We start from the raw sequence: 19,835 nt of genomic DNA, 5'->3' as shown, positions 1-19,835 counted from the left end.
ATTAAGATAAAGTATTACAGTTCACTGTGACAACTCTGTTGTGAATGAATGTGACAGGAGGACCCACTGATGCTAATACTTGTGATTATTTATCATACCACGTATTGTCTCGTATGTTTCTTCTACATAGGGCATAATAGCCCACTATGTAAAACAAGAAATTACTTACTGGGGGTTCACAGACAACATTAAATACCTTTTAAACGGAATTGTGCAGTGTGGGCCTTGTGAAATTGAAGTTGTTATTACTACAGTGTTTTTCTGCTTTGAAACATTGGCAGTACATTGGGAATAACACGTGACTGTCTCAGGTTGCTCACTGTCTTCATGAGTTTTTTTATCCGAATACCATAATTTAACTACAGACATGCGTAAATAGCTAATTCTCTATCTGTATTATAGTAATACTTCGTACATGGATGACTGTACCCAAGTGATCATTTATCGCTCATGTATGTTACATCTACATCAGTATTGATTTGTTTGGTCCGATAGTAAAGCTATCTAATGCTGGGGCCACACGTACTCTTATTAACTGACCAAAGTATTACAAATGTGAGAATTATACATTAAAGCACGGATTTTAAAGTTAGACTTTGAATTTTGATGTCAATTCCATTATTGCGCACACATATATTACACAGAGTATTTAGTTGAATTACATCAGAAGTAACTGTAATTAAATTACCGAAAAAATAAGAGTAATGCCTTACTTTACTTTTTCAAGGGAAAAGTAATTAAATTACAGTAACTAATTACTTAGTAATTAGTTGCACCCAACACTGCTGTACAGTACGTTCCCAAAACACAGACAAGACACGCAAGCACGTCCACTCCACTCACTCGTGATCGTCACTGACAAGGAAACAGTTTGGAAAGTCGGTTTTTGCACCTCTTCAAAATAAAATTACGGAAAACAAATCATTTAGGTTTGCGCTACCCAGAAGCTATGCTATCTTTCCAGATGACAATTTTGTTTCTTTATTTTGTTGATTAAATTTTGTTGATCTTTTTTTTATTTAACAGTTTGTCGTGCAGTCCGTTTTAAATGAAGACTCTTATTTTGTAATACCGAATAGCTGAGGTGGTGCGTCATTGTGACGCATGACTATGTACATCACCCTGTTCCCGTACACGCTCGCTCTCACGCATTCCTTACAGGACCCGGAAGAAAGGCGGGTATACTTCACTAAGCGGACAACTACCTAAATAAGGTAATTTTCTATTACTTTAAAATAAATAACAAATCGGGATATGTTATTTACTAATATAACAGTAAACTTTGACATGATAATAGACAACAGCGATCATTTTCTCTGTTTTGAGAGGCATGCTTGTGTCACTGCTAACTCAACACATCTGAATTTATTTCAGGCTCACGAAAAATATATTTCTACGTAAAAAATGCCTTTTGCATAGCTTCAACATACACCGTGAAGTTTTTATTAGGATCACAAACGTCCCCTTTTATATGCGTTGTGTAAAATAGTTTGACCTTCATGTAACATGGCTCGAGTGTGACTTTGTTGAATGTGATTCTAAGAACAAAACTGTGAATCCTTTATCACATTTATTATATAATCTTGTACATCATAAAGCTCCTTTAGATTTCCAGAAACCAGTCTAGAGTAATATTTTTATGGACATTTACATTTTTATGTTTTGTTAAATGCAGATTACATGTAAATATTAATATGGCATGGCATTAAAGTTGATATCTGTCTAACTCTAAACCAACCTGAATGTCATTCAATTTGAATGTAGTCTATGTAAACTTCTGATGTGTTAAGGAAGAATATACTGTTTTTTTTTGCTAGTATCATCATGAATAATAGAGTGGTGGTGTTTAATTTCTGTTTTTTATTATTCTTTGATTCTGTTCCATTTAGCTAAAATGACCACAGTCGAATATGAAGACAATGAATCCAAGTTCATCAGGAAAGCAAAAGAGAATCCATTTGTCCCTATAGGTAAACCATTTCTTATTTTTAATGGTCATAATCCCTTGCTTCCATCCAAAGGTCTGAATTGTGTATTCATTTAAACAATGTTTTTAGTTCTACTGCCTAGCAATTGATGACATGCGTCATGTAACTTTAATATACAAGATTACATATTTATATATACAGGTGCTGGTCATATAATTAGAATATCATCAAAAAGTTGATTTATTTCACAAATTCCATTCAAAAAGTGAAACTTGTATATTATATTCATTCATTACACACAGACTGATATATTCCAAATGTTTATTTCTTTTAATTTGATGATTATAACTGACAACTAATGAAAATCCCAAATTCAGTATCTCAGAAAATTAGAATATTACTTAAGACCAATACAAAGAAAGGATTTTTAGAAATCTTGGCCAACTGAAAAGTATGAACATGAAAAGTATGAGCATGTACAGCACTCAATACTTAGTTGGGGCTCCTTTTGCCTGAATTACTGCACCAAGTCCTGTTGGAAAATGAAAATGAAATCTGCATCTCCATAAAGTTGGTCAGCAGCAGGAAGCATGAAGTGCTCTAAAACTTCCTGGTATACGGCTGCGTTGACCTTGGACCTCAGAAAACACAGTGGACCAACACCAGCAGATGACATGGCACCCCAAACCATCACTGACTGTGGAAACTTTACACTGGACCTCAAGCAACGTGGATTCTGTGCCTCTCCTCTCTTCCTCCAGACTCTGGGACCCTGATTTCCAAAGGAAATGCAAAATTTACTTTCATCAGAGAACATAACTTTGGACCACTCAGCAGCAGTCCAGTCCTTTTTGTCTTTAGCCCAGGCGAGACGCTTCTGATGCTTCCTGCTGCTGACCAACTTTATGGAGATGCAGATTTCATTTTCCAACAGGACTTGGCACCTGCACACAGTGCCAAAGCTACCAGTACCTGGTTTAAGGACCATGGTATCCCTGTTCTTAATTGGCCAGCAAACTCGCCTGACCTTAACCCCATAGAAAATCTATGGGGTATTGTGAAGAGGAAGATGCGATATGCCAGACCCAACAATGCAGAAGAGCTGAAGCATATCAGAGCGCCTGCCTTCATAACACCTGAGCAGTGCCACAGCTCGATCCACTCCATGTCACGCCGCATTGCTGCAGTAATTCAGGCAAAAGGAGCCCCAACTAAGTATTGAGTGCTTCATGCTCATACTTTTTCTGTTACATTTCAGTTGGCCAAGATTTCTAAAAATCCTTTCTTTGTATTGGTCTTAAGTAATATTCTAATTTTCTGAGATACTGAATTTGGATTTTCATTAGTTGTCAGTTATAATCATCAAATTAAAAAATAAACATTTGAAATATATCAGTTGTGTGTGATGAATGAATATAATATACAAGTTTCACTTTTTGAATGGAATTAGTGAAATAAATCAACTTTTTGATGATATTCTAATTATATGACCAGCACCTGTATACAGTATATATATATATATTAATTATACACTGCAAAAATTATAAACGCACCACTTGTTTTTGCCATTTTTTCATGAGCTGAACTCAAAGATCTCAGACTTTTTTTATGGTACTACTAAAGGGCTATATACACTCACCTAAAGGATTATTAGGAACACCTGTTCAATTTCTCATTAATGCAATTATCTAATCAACCAATCACATGGCAGTTGCTTCAATGCATTTAGGGGTGTGGTCCTGGTCAAGACAATCTCCTGAACTCCAAACTGAATGTCAGAATGGGAAAGAAAGGTGATTTAAGCAATTTTGAGCGTGGCATGGTTGTTGGTGCCAGACGGGCCGGTCTGAGTATTTCACAATCTGCTCAGTTACTGGGATTTTCACGCACAACCATTTCTAGGGTTTACAAAGAATGGTGTGAAAAGGGAAAAACATCCAGTATGCGGCAGTCCTGTGGGCGAAAATGCCTTGTTGATGCTAGAGGTCAGAGGAGAATGGGCCGACTGATTCAAGCTGATAGAAGAGCAACTTTGACTGAAATAACCACTCGTTACAACCGAGGTATGCAGCAAAGCATTTGTGAAGCCACAACACGCACAACCTTGAGGCAGATGGGCTACAACAGCAGAAGACCCCACCGGGTACCACTCATCTCCACTACAAATAGGAAAAAGAGGCTACAATTTGCACGAGCTCACCAAAATTGGACAGTTGAAGACTGGAAAAATGTTGCCTGGTCTGATGAGTCTCGATTTCTGTTGAGACATTCAAATGGTAGAGTCAGAATTTGGCGTAAACAGAATGAGAACATGGATCCATCATGCCTTGTTACCACTGTGCAGGCTGGTGGTGGTGGTGTAATGGTGTGGGGGATGTTTTCTTGGCACACTTTAGGCCCCTTAGTGCCAATTGGGCATCGTTTAAATGCCACGGCCTACCTGAGCATTGTTTCTGACCATGTCCATCCCTTTATGACCACCATGTACCCATCCTCTAATGGCTACTTCCAGCAGGATAATGCACCATGTCACAAAGCTCGAATCATTTCAAATTGGTTTCTTGAACATGACAATGAGTTCACTGTACTAGAATGGCCCCCACAGTCACCAGATCTCAACCCGATAGAACATCTTTGGGATGTGGTGGAACGGGAGCTTCGTGCCCTGGATGTGCATCCCACAAATCTCCATCAACTGCAAGATGCTATCCTATCAATATGGGCCAACATTTCTAAAGAATGCTTTCAGCACCTTGTTGAATCAATGCCACGTAGAATTAAGGCAGTTCTGAAGGCGAAAGGGGGTCAAACACCGTATTAGTATGGTGTTCCTAATAATCCTTTAGGTGAGTGTATGTCTAAGGGCGTTTTCACACCTGTGTATCGATTGCTTTGTTCCGAAACCAGGGGTTAAATCGCTACAATATTTAAATTTATTTTAGTTCGGTTCGCATTCACAAGGCAATATTTCCAAACGGACCAAACTTTGTTAATAAAAGTCACGTGCGAGTAAACTCTGATTCGATTGGTCAGAGTGCATCTGTTTATTTTCCGGCCAGTAACGCGAGTGATAATGAGCGTCAGCTGCGCGTTGTCTCGCGTATCTCACGGCGGAGCTCGGGAAACATAAAAGGAGGAGAAGGACGAGAGAGAACCAGGCCTGGATTTTATGTTATGTTTTATTGTGTTTGTGTGGCTGGTAGTCGACTGTGAGGGAGCTGTCAGCACTTTACTTTCGTTTTGTTGTTTGTTTATTTTATTAAAAGTTTGGTTTAACTTTCGCCGGTTCCCGCCTCCAATTCCTTCCTTACTTTGAACATTGTTACAGGGAGCCATTAGCAAAACAATCCCTTTTGCGTCACGCAACTTTACATAATTACCCATCATACATTGTGATACAGTCTGGTTCGTTGGTCCGTTGGGTCGGATGGCTTTCACACGTCTACCGAACCGCTCCAGAGTTCGTTTGCAATCGGGTCGAGACCACCTTGTTCAGGCGGTCTCGGAGCGATTGTTTTGGGGCAGATCCTAGCGCGATTGCCGTGTTCACATATGACTAAACGAATCGAACCAAGAGAGAAAACGCACCAGGTTTCGAAACAAACCCTTATGTGTGAAAACGCCCTGAATCTGTGTTAGTGAGCACTTCTCCTTTGGCAAAATAATTCATCCACCTCACAGGTGTGGCACATCAAGATGCTGATTAGACAGCATGATTATTGCACAGGTGTGTCTTAGGCTGGCCACAATAAAAGGCCACTCTAAAATGTGCAGTTTTACTTTATTGGGGGTGCCTGAAAACCAGTCAGTATGTGGTGTGACCACCATTTGTCTCATGCAGTGCAACACATCTCCTTCGCATAGAGTTGATCAGGTTGTTGATTGTGGCCTGTGGAATGTTGGTCCACTCCACTCCTCTGCGTGAGGCAAATGGTGGTCACACCAGATACTGACTGGTTTTCGGACCCCCCAATACAGTAAAACTGCACATTTTAGAGTGGCCTTTTATTGTGGCCAACCTAAGGCACACCTGTGCAATAATCATGCTGTCTAATCAGCATCTTGATATGCCACACATGTTTTGATTATCTCGGCAAAGGAAAAGTGCTCACTAACACAGATTTAGACAGATTTGTGAACAATATTTTAAAGAAATAGGCCTTTTGTGTACATAGAAAAAGTCTTAGATCTTTGAGTTCAGCTCATGAAAAATGGGGGCAAAAACAAAAGTGTTGCGTTTATAATTTTGTTCAGTGTATATAATGGGTATCTTATCAAATGAGAACTTTCTTTGCTTTCTTTTAAGGGATGGCTGGATTCTTTTCCATTGTGGCATACAGGCTGTTCAAACTGAAGAGCAGAGGTGATATGAAGATGTCTGTCCACCTAATTCACATGCGTGTGGCTGCTCAAGGGTTTGTGGTGGGAGCCATGACTTTAGGTACGATCTAATGTTCCCAGGATCACATAGCCTATATTTACACATACATGCATATCAGGGCAGATACATGTCTTGTTGCAACTTTTGAAGTGCATAACATCGTCTGTTTTGCTTGCAGGAGTTGTATACACCATGTACAGAGACTTTGTTCTGAAACCTGCTGAGGCCCAGAAAGCGTTAGAACTGAAGGCTTTGGAAAAAAAGTGAAGTCCCTGATATACCCTCAGTAGCCACCTCATATTAAGGTGAATCTTTCTATTTATTGCCCAAATAATTTAGGATTTGTTCTTAAGAACTCTTTAGACGTTTTCTTATTTAAACATTAATAAACCTCTGAGGTTAACAATGTGTTTGAGGAGGACAACAGTATATGTTACTTTTAAATGTACATTGTATGTGATGGGAAAGTGAATGTCATCTATTACACATTCTGCACTCAAACTACTGCTCATTTACCTTAAGGTCCATTAAAAAACAGATGGTATAACATGGTTGTTGGCTTATTTTAAACTCATGTCCTTGTTTCAGTAAAGAGTTGTGGCATTACACCTTTTAATTGAACGTTTTTAAGTACAGTAAGGAAATGGCACACGTCACATTAAGTGGGGACCTCACTATTGCTATATAAATAATGGTACTACAATAGATCTTTGCAGATTTAGTGTACCTGTCATCAAAAACAGGATGTTCATGCCAACTCTTTAACATTTGTTCCATTTTGTTTGTGTGAGCATAGAGTATTACTTGGTGGTTTGATTATGTTCATGCCAACTCTTTAACATTTGTTCCATTTTGTTTGTGGGAGCATAGAGTATTACTTGGTGGTTTGATTTTGAAGTGTAACTAAATATTATAGATATGCTTTCATATTTTAAAAAAAATACAAAATGTTATTTTAAGAATGAATATATATTAAGCATATGACCTACCACTGTTTTTATATTTGTTAATAAAAACAATGTAAATCAAATAAAGCTAAATTCTGTTTATTTTTCTATTCCTGTGTTCTTTCTGATTTAATCTGAAGTATGTTTCTGAGTTGTCTTAAAATATACAGTGTGTTCCACATCAAATAGAACAACAGCAGTCCTGATGCATCACTGATAAATACAGCTGAACACAACACAAATACTTTAGTAGGAGCTTATTAAACTAGCATTAGATCATATCTGACGTATTTAGATTGATTAGATGTTAATAACAGCAGAAAGTACTCCAACTTTGTGTGGCAGTGAGATGAATTTCTGTAATGAATGCTACTTTTGTGGATGTGTGGAGCTTTACGACTGGCAGGTCTGTGGATACCATCTTCAAGCCTAATTCCATCTTTAAATCATCCACTCTTCATTTCAAGGATGCACCCTAACCTTAACCCATTCATGCGTTCATTATATGCCAGATAAACTGGGGAACAAAGGACCCTGGGAACATAATCCCGTCCAGTTCCCACTTGGCCAGCTATGACACTTGGTACTGGCACACGGCTCGCAAACCAGTTTTAAAAGACAAAACATTTTAAAAGGTTATTTTATCGATCTTTAATGGCTTCCAAGAAAGCCATTTGGAGCTGTACTTTGAAATGTAGCTTTATAAGACAGAACAGTCTGAAACAGCTGCAATGTGAAATTTAATAACGTTAACGCCGCCAGTATTCAACGTTAATACATTACAACATTTATTAGAAAAAGGTGGTGGTGTGTGCGTTCGTCTGGTGTAACTTCAGTTGTCGAATCCTTAACTAGTGTAACATCGTGTCCTTCAGCCTTCTATGATTTTGCTATAGACCTCAGTGTAAGTAAGGAGAATGGGTGAAATGCGAGCTTTGAAAACGTTCTACCAGTTTTCAGAAGTTCTTCTCAGGTCTAATAAATAATAATCCTAACCTTCGACATCTAATGGCACATGGAGGGGTCATATTGGAAAGGTGGAGGATAAATGTAGGAAAGTGTTAAACATTATGAGATGTCTTGCAGGAGCGGAATGGGGAGCAGATATTGAGTGACTAAAATATATATACTGTATATATTGCCCTAATGAGATCAAGGATGGATTATGGATGTGTGGCATTTGGATCAGCAGCAAAGTCTGTATTAGAGAGGCTGGCCAAAATGCAAGCCCAGGCACTAAGACTATAGGAGCAATGAAAATGTCTCCAGTATGTGTGCTGCAGGTAGAGGCGGGACAGGTCTTCAATGGAAGCAGTTATGTGCAAATTACTGGATAAATTTAATGGGACATGACAAAAATCATCTGAGCAAAAAGGTATTGCAAGCAAGTTGGGAAAGAGAGAAGGCATCTTAGTTAAGTTGGTTGGGGATGAAGTAGCAAAAGATGTGGGTGTATTTGGGAAAGAGTTTTCTCGGACTGTAGTGGGGCCTAGCACTGGCTATTAGATTTTACAGAGGTTGAATTGTTGCAATTTAGAGCAGAATCTTCACATATTGAGTGGGGCAGTTTTACAGTTATGTGGAATGTAAGTATTCAAACTATATATCTACACAGATGGTTCTAAAGACCCAGTAATGGGAATAACAGGTTCAGCTATGGTAGTTCCCACCCTGAAAATAGAGATCTAGGAGAACATCTAGTTACTTAAGTGTATATACAGTTGAATTGTGCCATGTGGTTAGCTCCAGAACGGATAGAACAGAATGAAGTAAAACAAGTTTTAATCTGTAGTGATTCAGCATCTGCTAATGCACTTTAAATCAGGTAGGTATGGCCAAAAATCATCAGGAAGTGTTCTATAAAGTACTGTTTAAAATCACAAAGATTAAGGAGAAGGATGGTAAAATAACGTTTATCTGGATCCCGGATCCTGGCTCATGTAGGAGTCAAAGGAAATGAAAATGTAGATACATTAGCAAAACAAGCACTTGGAAAAGAAAATATAGATGATAAAATCAAGCTATCAAAATCAGAAAGGAATAGCATGGTATGGGAAAGAATAATTGGAGAGTGGCAACATCAGTGGGACCAAGAACATAAAGGAAGACAATAATATTCATTAAAAAAGAAAGTTGGCAGTGTAGGAAGTAAAGGAAGGAACAGGAAGGAAGAAACAGTTAAGACGAGGACACAGCAAACTGAACAGTACACTCCATATTATATGATGTGAGCATTGTCATGTGCAGAAACCATAGATCATAGATAATTGTTAATTGCAGTATGTATAGAACAGAGAGAACATACATGATAGATGATATAAAAGTAGGTCTAGTGGGACAAGAATTTAAGGACATACTAGAATATGACAGAGAAGTTGACGATCACCAGAAGATGGCAGTAGTGCTATTGCAACACAATGGATGCAAGCTTCCGTTAAAAACCAAGAAGAAGAAGAAAAAGAAGAAGACATCTAACGGTGGTGGGCAAACCAGCATCCGATGCATTTCCGCCACCTTCTGGCCTGGGTGTGTAGCGCAAAAAACGTGACGTGTAAAATAAATTGATCTTCTTCAGAAGTGGAGTTTTGGGAACTAAAGAGATAACTACACTTTGTACATAAAACATTTACATGGAAACCAATTGTAAGTAGGTTAACGTTACGCCATGAGGCTCAACTCAAACAATCTATTCTGTTTACTTTTGCTCTGAAGGTTTAACAGCTCACAGTGACTCCTTCGCGTCTATGAAAAACATAATTTTATCCGACATTGAACTGACTGCACACCACTGGCGGTTTTTGCTAATGTTTTATAATATAAGTATGCTGTGCACTGATTTGGCGATCATTTTATTCGTCACATCATTAAACATTTGGTTAAAAGCAAATACCAGACTGCCATTAAAGGCACTTAAGGCATTGATGTTCAGTACAGTGATTCTCAGGAGGGTTTCGAGTTTATCTTTGCATTTACTTCCTGGAAGCACGTTACCATGGAGACGGCGCCGTCTACAAATGGACGGGAAACGCTTGTCTAAACACAGCTAGTTTAACAACCAAAAGCCTTTAAATTACTGAAAACACTTCTATGTATTTCCTGTTGTTTATTTATTTTTTCATCCGGGTTACGCGAATCTTTTAAAACTCTGGCAAGTTTGTTCAGTACTAAACTAGTCTTACCAGTTGTTGTCAATAATCTCAAACAAAAGATAGTGAGCAGTCTGTGTACTGAGGGATAAAGGTAAAGTGTCTTTTATTTATAATGAAATGTATTAATGATAATAATAATTATTTGCTTCGAGCCCCTATTTAATGTAGTCTATGTCATATTGTCTTTTTACTTAACATAATTTAGTTAAATAATTTATGCATAATTTACTTAGCCTACCTAAAAAGACCCCGAGAACCAATGCTTTAAAGCATCATGCATGCCTGCTCTATCTCATTTACAACTACATTAGTTTGCATAAACGTGGTTTTAGACTGTGATGTGTTATATTGTCTTTGATTTCGCAGTGATGAACGGTGACAGTGATCAAATAAAGGAGCACCTGAGGCTTCAGTTTCAGGCTCTTCAAGAGCAACAAGTTCAACGCATCCAGAAAAGATTGGAGATGAGAAAGGAGTTGGACAGAGAAAATACAGGCTCAAACAATCTGGACAATATGAACCTCACCGAAGACGATGATGACATGATGGATCTGGTCAATGCAAGGTGACACGTAAAATAAATGCACTGTGCTGCTGTCATAAATATGATGAACGTGGCTGTGAGTAAGACAAGACCTGTTACCAGAGCCAAAATGTAATGGCAGATACCTCACCTAATTTAGTTACCGATTAACTTTGTTATCCAAACCTGTGGTTAAATTCTTGATCAAGGTCACAGTGGTGATAAATCAGCCCGTAAACATAAAATGATCTGTTCAATTAGTTTTTATAATTCAAATTGTCCATACTTTTTAACGCAACACGAAGACTTTCGCACATGAATGTATATTTGTATATACAGTATATATTTCATGACATTGAAATCATTACCTTTATTTGTCAGTGTGGCGGCTCTTTATACTGTATATTAATGGAATAGTCATTGTGGTTTCGTTCAGACTGATCCAGAATGAAAATGAGGAGTTGCATGAGCAGCTGAGGGAGCTGAGAGATGAGAACGGCAGAATCCATAAACTTCTGAGTGAAAAAGACTTTGAGATTAAACACCTGAAGAAGAAGAGAGAAGAGGAAAGGCTGGCTTTAGCAGGTAAGTGTTACAGAGGTTGATCTACATAAACGTGTTTGATAAATATCATTCCCGGTGACGACCATGTGATTTTTAATCTTTCAACAACCCAAGGTACTGCTGGTCTGGCAGGAGAAGCTGCAGCGACCAAAATTGTGGAACTGACCAAAAAGAATCGTGAAATGGCTGCGGAATTGGAACGAGAGAAGACCAGAAATAAACTAGCAAACAACAGAGTCAAACAACTGGAGAAAGAGGTAAAGACAAAAACAAAAAAAATCTTTTTATTTTAAACGTGAGACAAACTGCAACATTTTCTTCATACGCTGAGAGTTTGGATGCAATACATTATTAATTCATTTATTTTGTGTAATTTTATAAGCTTCAGGCCACACTGTTAAATCATCCTGGACAGATGTCAAACCAGAAGAAAGCTTCACGGACTGTGAATGAAGTAATGTTGTTTTATTTCATGCTTATTATAAAAGGGATAGTTCACCCAAAAATGAAAATCCTGTCACCCTCAAGTTGTTCCAAATCTGTATCAATTTCTTTGTTCTGTTGAACACAATGAAAGATATTTAGGAAAATGTTAGCAGTTGAGGTTTCTGGGGCACCATTGACTATCATGGTAGAAAAAAATTAAATGATAGTCAAAGGTGCACCAGAACTGTTAGTTTTCCTAAATTCTTCCAAATTTTTATATCTTGTTGTTCAACAGAAAAATAAGGTAGTCAATGGTCAGAAATGTCAGTTGCTAACATTCTTCCAAAGATCTTTCTTCGTGTTCAACCAAACAAAGAGGGGAGAACATTAATTGGTACAGGCTTTGAACAGTATGTGAATACCTAAGATACCTAAAATGGAGAATGCCAAACCAAGTAGTATTTTTTATTCATTTGCAGATACCACTTGGTTTGTTATTTTATTATGTAATACATTGAAAGTCATTGAAAGTCATTTTTAGTGTGACGTAAGTGTCCATATACTTTTTGAGTCCACTATGTCTGCCCAAAATCTTTTGACTGATAGATAACCTTAAACCTGTTCTCAATGTATCTTTATTCAGAACAGTCCAGTGGACAAATCTCTACAGGAGAAACTATCAGCAGCCCAACTCAAATTGTCTGAGTACCGTAACCAAATCCAGGCCCTTAAGCAAGAGTTAAAAATGGCTCATAAGGTTTGTGCACAAGAATAATGTAATTTTTTTCAATTGGTTACTATTTCACCATGATCTCATTCAGACTGCTGTTGTTCTAGGTGTTGAGCTGTGAGGTGGGTGAGGATGTCAATATTCCCCAGATACTGTATAATCCAGGAGGATGGAGAGGTCGTTCTCAACAGATCCTAGCCCTTCAGAACAGAGTGAGTCAGCCTGTCTAAAATGCATTTACAGTTACACCAGATTATATAGAAGGTTTCAAAGCAACAATATAAACAACCATTACAGCTCATGCGCCCTTTATATACATTGATTTCTGTGTCAATCAGGTTTTGTCTAATGTTACTATTAACATTTTACACACTCAAGGTGCGAGATCTGGAACAACAACTGAGCCAGACGTCTCAGAGGAAGCAGCTGGGTGACTTCAGCCTGGACGAGGAGATCATGAGACTGGGAGGTCTGCAGAAGACACAAGACAGAAACATCATCCACATCCGTAATATAGAGAAAGAGCGGAAGGAGACATTGGAGGTTGTAAAAATGTTATTAAACATCTTTACGGATATGAGTATTGTGTAACTTAGTGATGTCTCTCAAAATGTGGAATATATAAGATGGAATCATATAGGAAACATTTAACGATTATAGGCTAAAATAACAATGTCATTTTGCAGAAACTCACCATGGACTATGCAATGCTTTTTGAAGAAAATTCCGACGTAAAGAAGAAACTAGAAGGCTTCAAAGCCAGGAACAAAGTGTTGAGCACAGAGGTCAAAGCTTTGAAATCCCAGATCTCTACCCTGCTGGAAAAGGGCAGACATGACGATGAACTGGTTGATGCTTTACTGGTAAGCTAACAGATTCCTTGGGAACACACATACTGATAAAAAAAGTATACCTTGAATGCACTGTCGCTTTGGATAAAGCATCTGCCAAATGCATAAATGTTAAAATGTAATATTTTATATCAACCAGGGATGAGCCTAAAGCAGACGTAAGTATTTTATGCAGTTTGGCAGAGCTGACCTCTGACCTTCCACCTGTAACAGAAGCAGCAGACACAGTGGCAGGCCATGCTCGGTCATATGAGTCAGAAAGGGTCGCAGCGTGATGTGGTTCAGCAGGGCCTGGAGAGACAGCTGCACATTGAGGCCCAGCAGCACAATTCCCTCATCCAGCAGCTCAAACATATGGTGTCAGAGAAAGAGAAGAAGGTCAAAGAACTTGAGCTGGAGATCCAACAACTGGCCATCAAGGTACGACACATCTGACCACAGATGATAAGCTGTGTTCTTTTTCACATGTTTAATATGTATGCGTTGTGTATCTGGTGCAGAAGCACAAAGAAGGTGAGTCAGAAAATAAGATGTGTCCTAATGGCAGACCTTTGACATCACAACAGGAGAACCGCAGGGAGTCAAACTATACCAGGTATTTATATCCATCTCAGGTCTACCACCAATTGTGTTAAAGGTCCAGGTTCGGCAGATCTGTTGACAGAAATGCAATATAATATACATAACTATGTCTTCAAAGGAGTATAAAGACATTACATAATGAAGCGTTATGTTTTAATTACCTTAGAATGAGCTATTTCTATCTACATACACCGCGATCCCCTTGCATCGAATTCCCCTAAACAGAAAAACTGCTCTACAGATTGCGTTTCGTAAATACGTTATCTCCTTTGGCAAAGAAGCGAGAACGTGACAACATCTTAGTTCTGTGTTAGCCACCGTAGTGCTTCGAAGGGAGAGGGTAGGGGTGGAGTGAGCCAGTGGTTGCAATTCCCAACCTTACCGCTAGATGCCGCTAAATTTTATACACTGGACCTTAAAGATGTCACTTAGTGAACTACTTTTGCTTGTCACGTAGGTTTCAGATTTTGCTAAATGTCAATACTAGTGCAGTATTTTTTTGTACTTTAACAGCTGCTCAGACTGTGCTGTTAAAGTCCCATCGCTGCAGGCTCAGTGTTCAGAGTATAAAGGTCTCTATCAAGCTGCCAGTGTGGAGAGAGACAGGCTGCTGGAGCTGACCAAGTTACAGCAAAACAGGTAAAGCAACACTAGAAAGTGATTCATATCCACCACAGAGGAATTATTTTCACTCTTTTCTGTTTCAAAATGGTTAATTTGCAGTTAAAATGTTATATTATTTTGTACAATAGTGTTAAATGTAATATTACTTAAAATATATATTCAGCACTGAGGGTGTTTTCCGGAGGGAATTATATTCCTTGCCTGGTTGTGTTTGTTCTTATCAGGCCAGGGTGTGAAAAGAATTATACAGCAGTGCCCCTAGTGGCAAACAAGCAGTAATGTTTGCTCCACTTTTAGAACACCTTATGTAGGAAAATTAAAAATGATTGTATTATAACACATTATGACAATGCAGAGTTACTCTGAACTTTTTTACATGATTAAACAGCATAAATAGCCTCTTTTACCTTCATATCAGAACACCTTATGTAGGAAAATTAAAAAATATATTATATTGTGACACATTATAGCAATGCAGAGAGTTATTCTGAACTATTTTATTATTAAACGGCATAAATAGCCTTTTTTACTTCCATATCCAACCTGACCAACTGCCTTTCATCTGTATTCTTAATGCATATAACATTTAATACTTTAATTAAAATAATAAAAAATAATGACAAAAACAAGGTTTATAAATACTCAAGGCTTTGGAAAAAACACAGTGTTTTTCAAGCAATCACCTTATAAATATCTTACATACCAAGCACATCATCAACATCCTAGCAAACAGCAATTATTGCCAGTCATTGTTGTGACTGAGTGTCTGATACTGTGCTATAGGGAGGAAGAGATGAAGCTGCAATGGGAAGAAGCCGAGCATAAATTCAAACAAGAACTGCAGCGTTCAGTTGTGCTGGAACAGCAGTTGGAGAGAGCCAAACTGGACTCGAGGAAAGAATTAAGTCGGCCTGCAACTAATCGCAGTAGAACAGGTTCTGACTGGATATTGTGTGGTTGTGTTTAGTTGTTTTCTGAAGTTTATTCAGATTTGCATTGTTTCTGTGTCTTGTTTTAAATGCTGTCTTGGGAATGTCACTAAACAAATTACTAAACAATTATTAAAGCAAGTATGTTTTTTCAATTCTCTCCATTGGCTTGTCTTGTATTTTTATAGGAAGCTCTGTCAGCTCTCTGAGTCTCCCTGAGAAACACGAAGGCCTGTTTCCCAGAAGTCCCACCGATGTTTCCCGCGACGATGAACTTCATGAACTCAGATCTCGGTACTTTTCTTTGTTTCTTGGCCAATCATTTTCATTCGACCTTATTTCAGATGTTTAAGAAAGTTTCTAAAACATATCTTGATGGTTTAAGCTGTTTGTTAATCTCTGTAGACATTAGGGTAAATAAGTTGCTCATTCCAGACCAGTAACTACATGCAGGCATGTTTTCTTGCTCCTGCAGGCTGGCACTGCAACTGGAGGAGAACGAGGCCTTGAGAACCACTCTGAGGAACACCTTGAAGGAAAAGAAAGAGGCCCTACAATTCTACAAGGACATGATGGAACCGGCCAAACAGAGCTTCCAGCAAGCCCACAGAGACCAGGGGACTTAGTTTGGCATAAGCCTCCCTTGTGAGGATCAACCTCAGAAAAGCTCTGAAAACAGAGATCGCTCAAAGACAAAACTGCCAATGTTTGGACACCAGCATTGAGAGGTGAAAAGAGATAAAACAGATGTTTCATGTTTAAGGTGAGTTTGCATCATTTGGAAGAATTGACTGCGAAAGAATGAAAGTTATTAAGTTCTTGACAAGTTGTCATGAGATGTTTACTATATAAAGTTAGCACAATAAGACTCAAACTAGAAGGACCCCACTTGTATAATGAAGGTGAACATTTTGAGAAATTATTCAGGTATACCAAAACTGACGTTTTTTCTTTATCATTTTTGGCTCCCTAAACTGGAAACAAACTTTCCTGCCTTCTTTACTGACGCACGTTGCTCATTAATATTTGATTTTTGCATCCTGGTGTGAAACCAGAACAAATAGCAAATCCAAAACAAGCTCCCTCGGCGTACAGAGAGCCCCCTTCTTATTGTCCTCCACCACCACGAGCGATACGCGATGATTTGACCTCACGTTGGCCATCTCTCCTCTTGTTTACATTTAGCATATCAGCCTCGGCATTCATACCGGCATACATGAGTTATTCTGTTTCCTGGTTTGAGGCCTCCCCTCCCCACACCGCTCCACCACGCTTAATTTAAACCTGTGGCTGAAGCAGTGTACTCCTCTTGAAATGGCGTACTATTTCATCTTCCCAGAATCCTGAGGGACGCTGGCAAGCCCGAGGCTGTAATGAGTGCAAAAGTACCACAAGACAAAAATATCACGCTGGATTGGAAATGATGAAAAATCGCCTTATTTACGTTTAGAAACAGACAGCAGCTTGTGTTTGAAATGAGATTTCGGGTAAGGGATGTATGACTGGGAAAGCCATATACTGTAAGTCGACACAAAATCAAGTGTTTACAGTACTTTTTGTAATGCATGTTATTGTGCATGATTCATCCATGCATAGTATTTCAAATAGGAATTTGATAATAGAAGCGCGCTCCACCTTCGAAATTACTTTTCCCTTTCAGCTGAGGTCATCTAGGCCGAAAAATGTAACGGTAGTACACCAATAAATATCAATTCTGTCATCATTTACTCATCCCTCCAAACCTATAAGACTTTCTTTCCTTTTGTGGATCATGTTTACATGTTAAACAGTCCTGCGACTGACTTAAAACTTTACCTAATATTTGTGTGTGATTTGTACCCATATGAAATAATAATAATATATGGGAATATACAGGAAAACACAAGGCAATATATTAAATAATACATTTCCATATATTGGAACCAAGTGCTTATATATGAAAAGTGTCAATTCCTCATGTATTATTGTAATATATTATCAATATATAATTCTATAGAATTTCAAATATATATTAAATGAATAAATATATTGACAGTTAATATATAGCAAAATATATATTTTCTTTGCGTAAAGGGTATCTTTAGGCTTGTTAGAGTATTGTGTTGTTAACCCAGCAAACTTTTAACAGCAAACTCTATTGAAATGAATTGAAAAAAGATGTACAATATGGTGCCTAGAATGTGTCAAATAAGTAACTTATGAGCAACTGTACATGGTATACAAGGAGTGCACATCAAAGCTTTTGTGGACTCCTATATATAAAAGTGGTGCTGTTTCAATTGAAAATTGCATTTCCACAAGTGTGCAAATAATGTAAGACTGGTTATTTACTGTTGCTTTAGACACACACAAAAAACACACACATTATAATCTTGTTTTGTGTATGTGACTGACGGCATAGGTGATAAATCAAAGATAATGAGTAGACTGAGTGATTATCACATTCCAGCATATTGACCTTGTTTTTACATAGATCAAGTCAGTCTGTAGTTAGAGAATATCAATGTATTTGTCAGGTCAAATCTGTTAGATATGTACAGAAATAAATCCACAAGTAAATTACACATATGAACTGCTAAAGCATTGTTTTTGAAATGTCTATACGTATTTAGGCCTAAACAAAATCTGTATATATTTAAAGATTATATAACATACATATTCCCAGTAAATTACATATTCTAATATGATTCATATTATTATTATTATTATTACATATTTTTGCTTTAATAATTAAATTGAAATCCATTTTAGCCGTGTCTTTTTCTACAGCTTTTTTCATCTCTGTAAAGAAAGACTAGTTCTGGAAATGAAGCTCTTTGAAATAAGTGATCATATGGACCAAACAGATTGGTATTGTTCTGCCAGACCCCAAAGCTCCCGAAAGGTGTGGATTTATTCCCGAATACCCAGCAATAACCCCCCGAGCCAAATGCATACCTGTGTCAACAGCGTAACAGACTCACCTATTTGTCATTCCATCTCTGAATGGGCTCTTTCTCTGTGCCACTCCTCTGAGGTATTCCCTCGTTTCGGACCAGTGCTTCCTCCACACCATTGACTACATCCAGGAACTTGGGTAAATAAGTCCCCGCTGTGCAGGCAGAGGTTAAAGTGTACTATGCCAGCTTTGCCAGTTGTGAAATAGTGCAAGACCAAATCACGGCCGTTTGAAGACATGTAGGCCTATTCATTTCGCGCCATAAAATGATGGATTTAAAAAAACGAAACCTGAATGTCATAATAATAACTAGTAATAAATTAATGAATAATGAGTATTAAAGGTTAGGGATTGATACCTCAAATAGTGTGAACTGTTAATGTTACTGTTTAGTTTGAATTGTATCAAAACTGTAACTTTCTTTTAATGCTCAAATGTGTAACAGGTGAATCATTCATCCTTTATCTTCAGTACTTCAGTACTTTATCTCAGTTCTGTTGAGTCTCATGTTGTTTTCATTTAAAAATCTTACCTTACTGTATATTAACACGTTTCCTTTTTTCAAAACGTTCAGGTTGTCAGATATAGCGTTTTACCAGAAGAGGGCAGCGTACATCAAATGAAACCAGAGCTTAACAACCAGGTTACATTTTCTCTCACAAGATCCATTAATTAAAATCAAATGAAATCATTCCCTACATTACCAGATTACACGAGTAAAGCTTGCATAAATTACATTCCTCCATGTATGCATTAGTCAGCCTGTGACTGTTCATTAACTCTCACTAACTGAATGCATGAGATTATAAACATGAAAGTCACAACATGACTGCCAAAGAATTTAACAGTGCACTGTAATGTCCCATAATGGCAGATCTTTTATTTTCCTGACCCAAAATCAGGCGAAAATAGCACAATAAACTGCAGCCATGGCCAAGCGTTTAGACTGGCACACTGGGCTGTGATTGGTGCTCTTAGCGGCACCACATCACGTCTCTCTGTATTACGGTTTGGCAGTGTGGTTTATGAGGGGCCTTCTGGGTGGCGGCCCCTGCGCACCACTCCAACGCAGATACGCTGTTTTTCCACAATCCCACGGGTGTATCTCTCTTTATAAGCTTAATTATTTACAAGTAAATTAAACCGTTGAAAGGAAAGGGTCAGTCCCTATTATTAAGTCATTTAAATAACTGTGGGGTGTTTCTATTTTGGGACGAGCGATACTGTCTCGATTCATGTTGTAGTTTTGTGTGCCCTTTAAAA

General features: G+C 38.0%; 2 protein-coding genes across 7 annotated transcripts in view; both read left to right on the top strand.

Annotated features, from left to right (window-relative positions):
• The window catches only part of ccdc13 (coiled-coil domain containing 13), a 52,213-nt gene extending 33,919 nt beyond the window's left edge, over window positions 1-18,294 (top strand). For 2 of the 6 annotated variants that reach the window (XM_057334305.1, XM_057334306.1), the window contains exons 3-16: window positions 10,772-10,970; window positions 11,365-11,513; window positions 11,607-11,749; window positions 11,875-11,946; window positions 12,562-12,675; window positions 12,756-12,860; window positions 13,027-13,191; window positions 13,335-13,511; window positions 13,713-13,919; window positions 14,000-14,094; window positions 14,595-14,720; window positions 15,489-15,640; window positions 15,823-15,928; window positions 16,110-18,294. In XM_057334305.1, coding sequence (XP_057190288.1) covers window positions 10,774-10,970; window positions 11,365-11,513; window positions 11,607-11,749; window positions 11,875-11,946; window positions 12,562-12,675; window positions 12,756-12,860; window positions 13,027-13,191; window positions 13,335-13,511; window positions 13,713-13,919; window positions 14,000-14,094; window positions 14,595-14,720; window positions 15,489-15,640; window positions 15,823-15,928; window positions 16,110-16,260 — 1,959 coding nt within the window. In that variant the 5' untranslated portion in view covers window positions 10,772-10,773 and the 3' untranslated portion in view covers window positions 16,261-18,294. The other 4 variants (XM_057334307.1, XM_057334304.1, XM_057334303.1 and 1 more) reach the window with 4 other exon arrangements.
• Window positions 1,083-7,360, top strand: higd1a (HIG1 hypoxia inducible domain family, member 1A). Its single transcript, XM_057334358.1, has 4 exons — window positions 1,083-1,214; window positions 1,890-1,970; window positions 6,235-6,369; window positions 6,488-7,360. The coding sequence occupies exons 2-4, from the start codon at window positions 1,895-1,897 to the stop codon at window positions 6,574-6,576; spliced, it is 300 nt and encodes a 99-aa protein (XP_057190341.1). The 5' UTR covers window positions 1,083-1,214; window positions 1,890-1,894; the 3' UTR covers window positions 6,577-7,360.
• Window positions 18,295-19,835: the final 1,541 nt, after the last annotated feature.

This window comes from Triplophysa rosa, linkage group LG5, assembly GCF_024868665.1.
Source record: "Triplophysa rosa linkage group LG5, Trosa_1v2, whole genome shotgun sequence".
NCBI lineage: Eukaryota > Metazoa > Chordata > Actinopteri > Cypriniformes > Nemacheilidae > Triplophysa > Triplophysa rosa.
Note: the sequence above shows the minus strand (reverse complement) of the source record. Positions and strands in the feature narration are given on the sequence as shown.

What these genes read in the sequence shown, in the direction of transcription:
- higd1a (XM_057334358.1), top strand. Translation starts at nt 1,895, where the DNA reads ATGACCACAGTCGAATATGAAGACAATGAATCCAAGTTCATCAGGAAA. An exon ending in GAATCCATTTGTCCCTATAG is followed by an intron (nt 1,971 to 6,234) that starts GTAAACCATTTC and finishes CTTTCTTTTAAG; the next exon opens with GGATGGCTGGATTCTTTTCC. An exon ending in GGTGGGAGCCATGACTTTAG is followed by an intron (nt 6,370 to 6,487) that starts GTACGATCTAAT and finishes TTTTGCTTGCAG; the next exon opens with GAGTTGTATACACCATGTAC.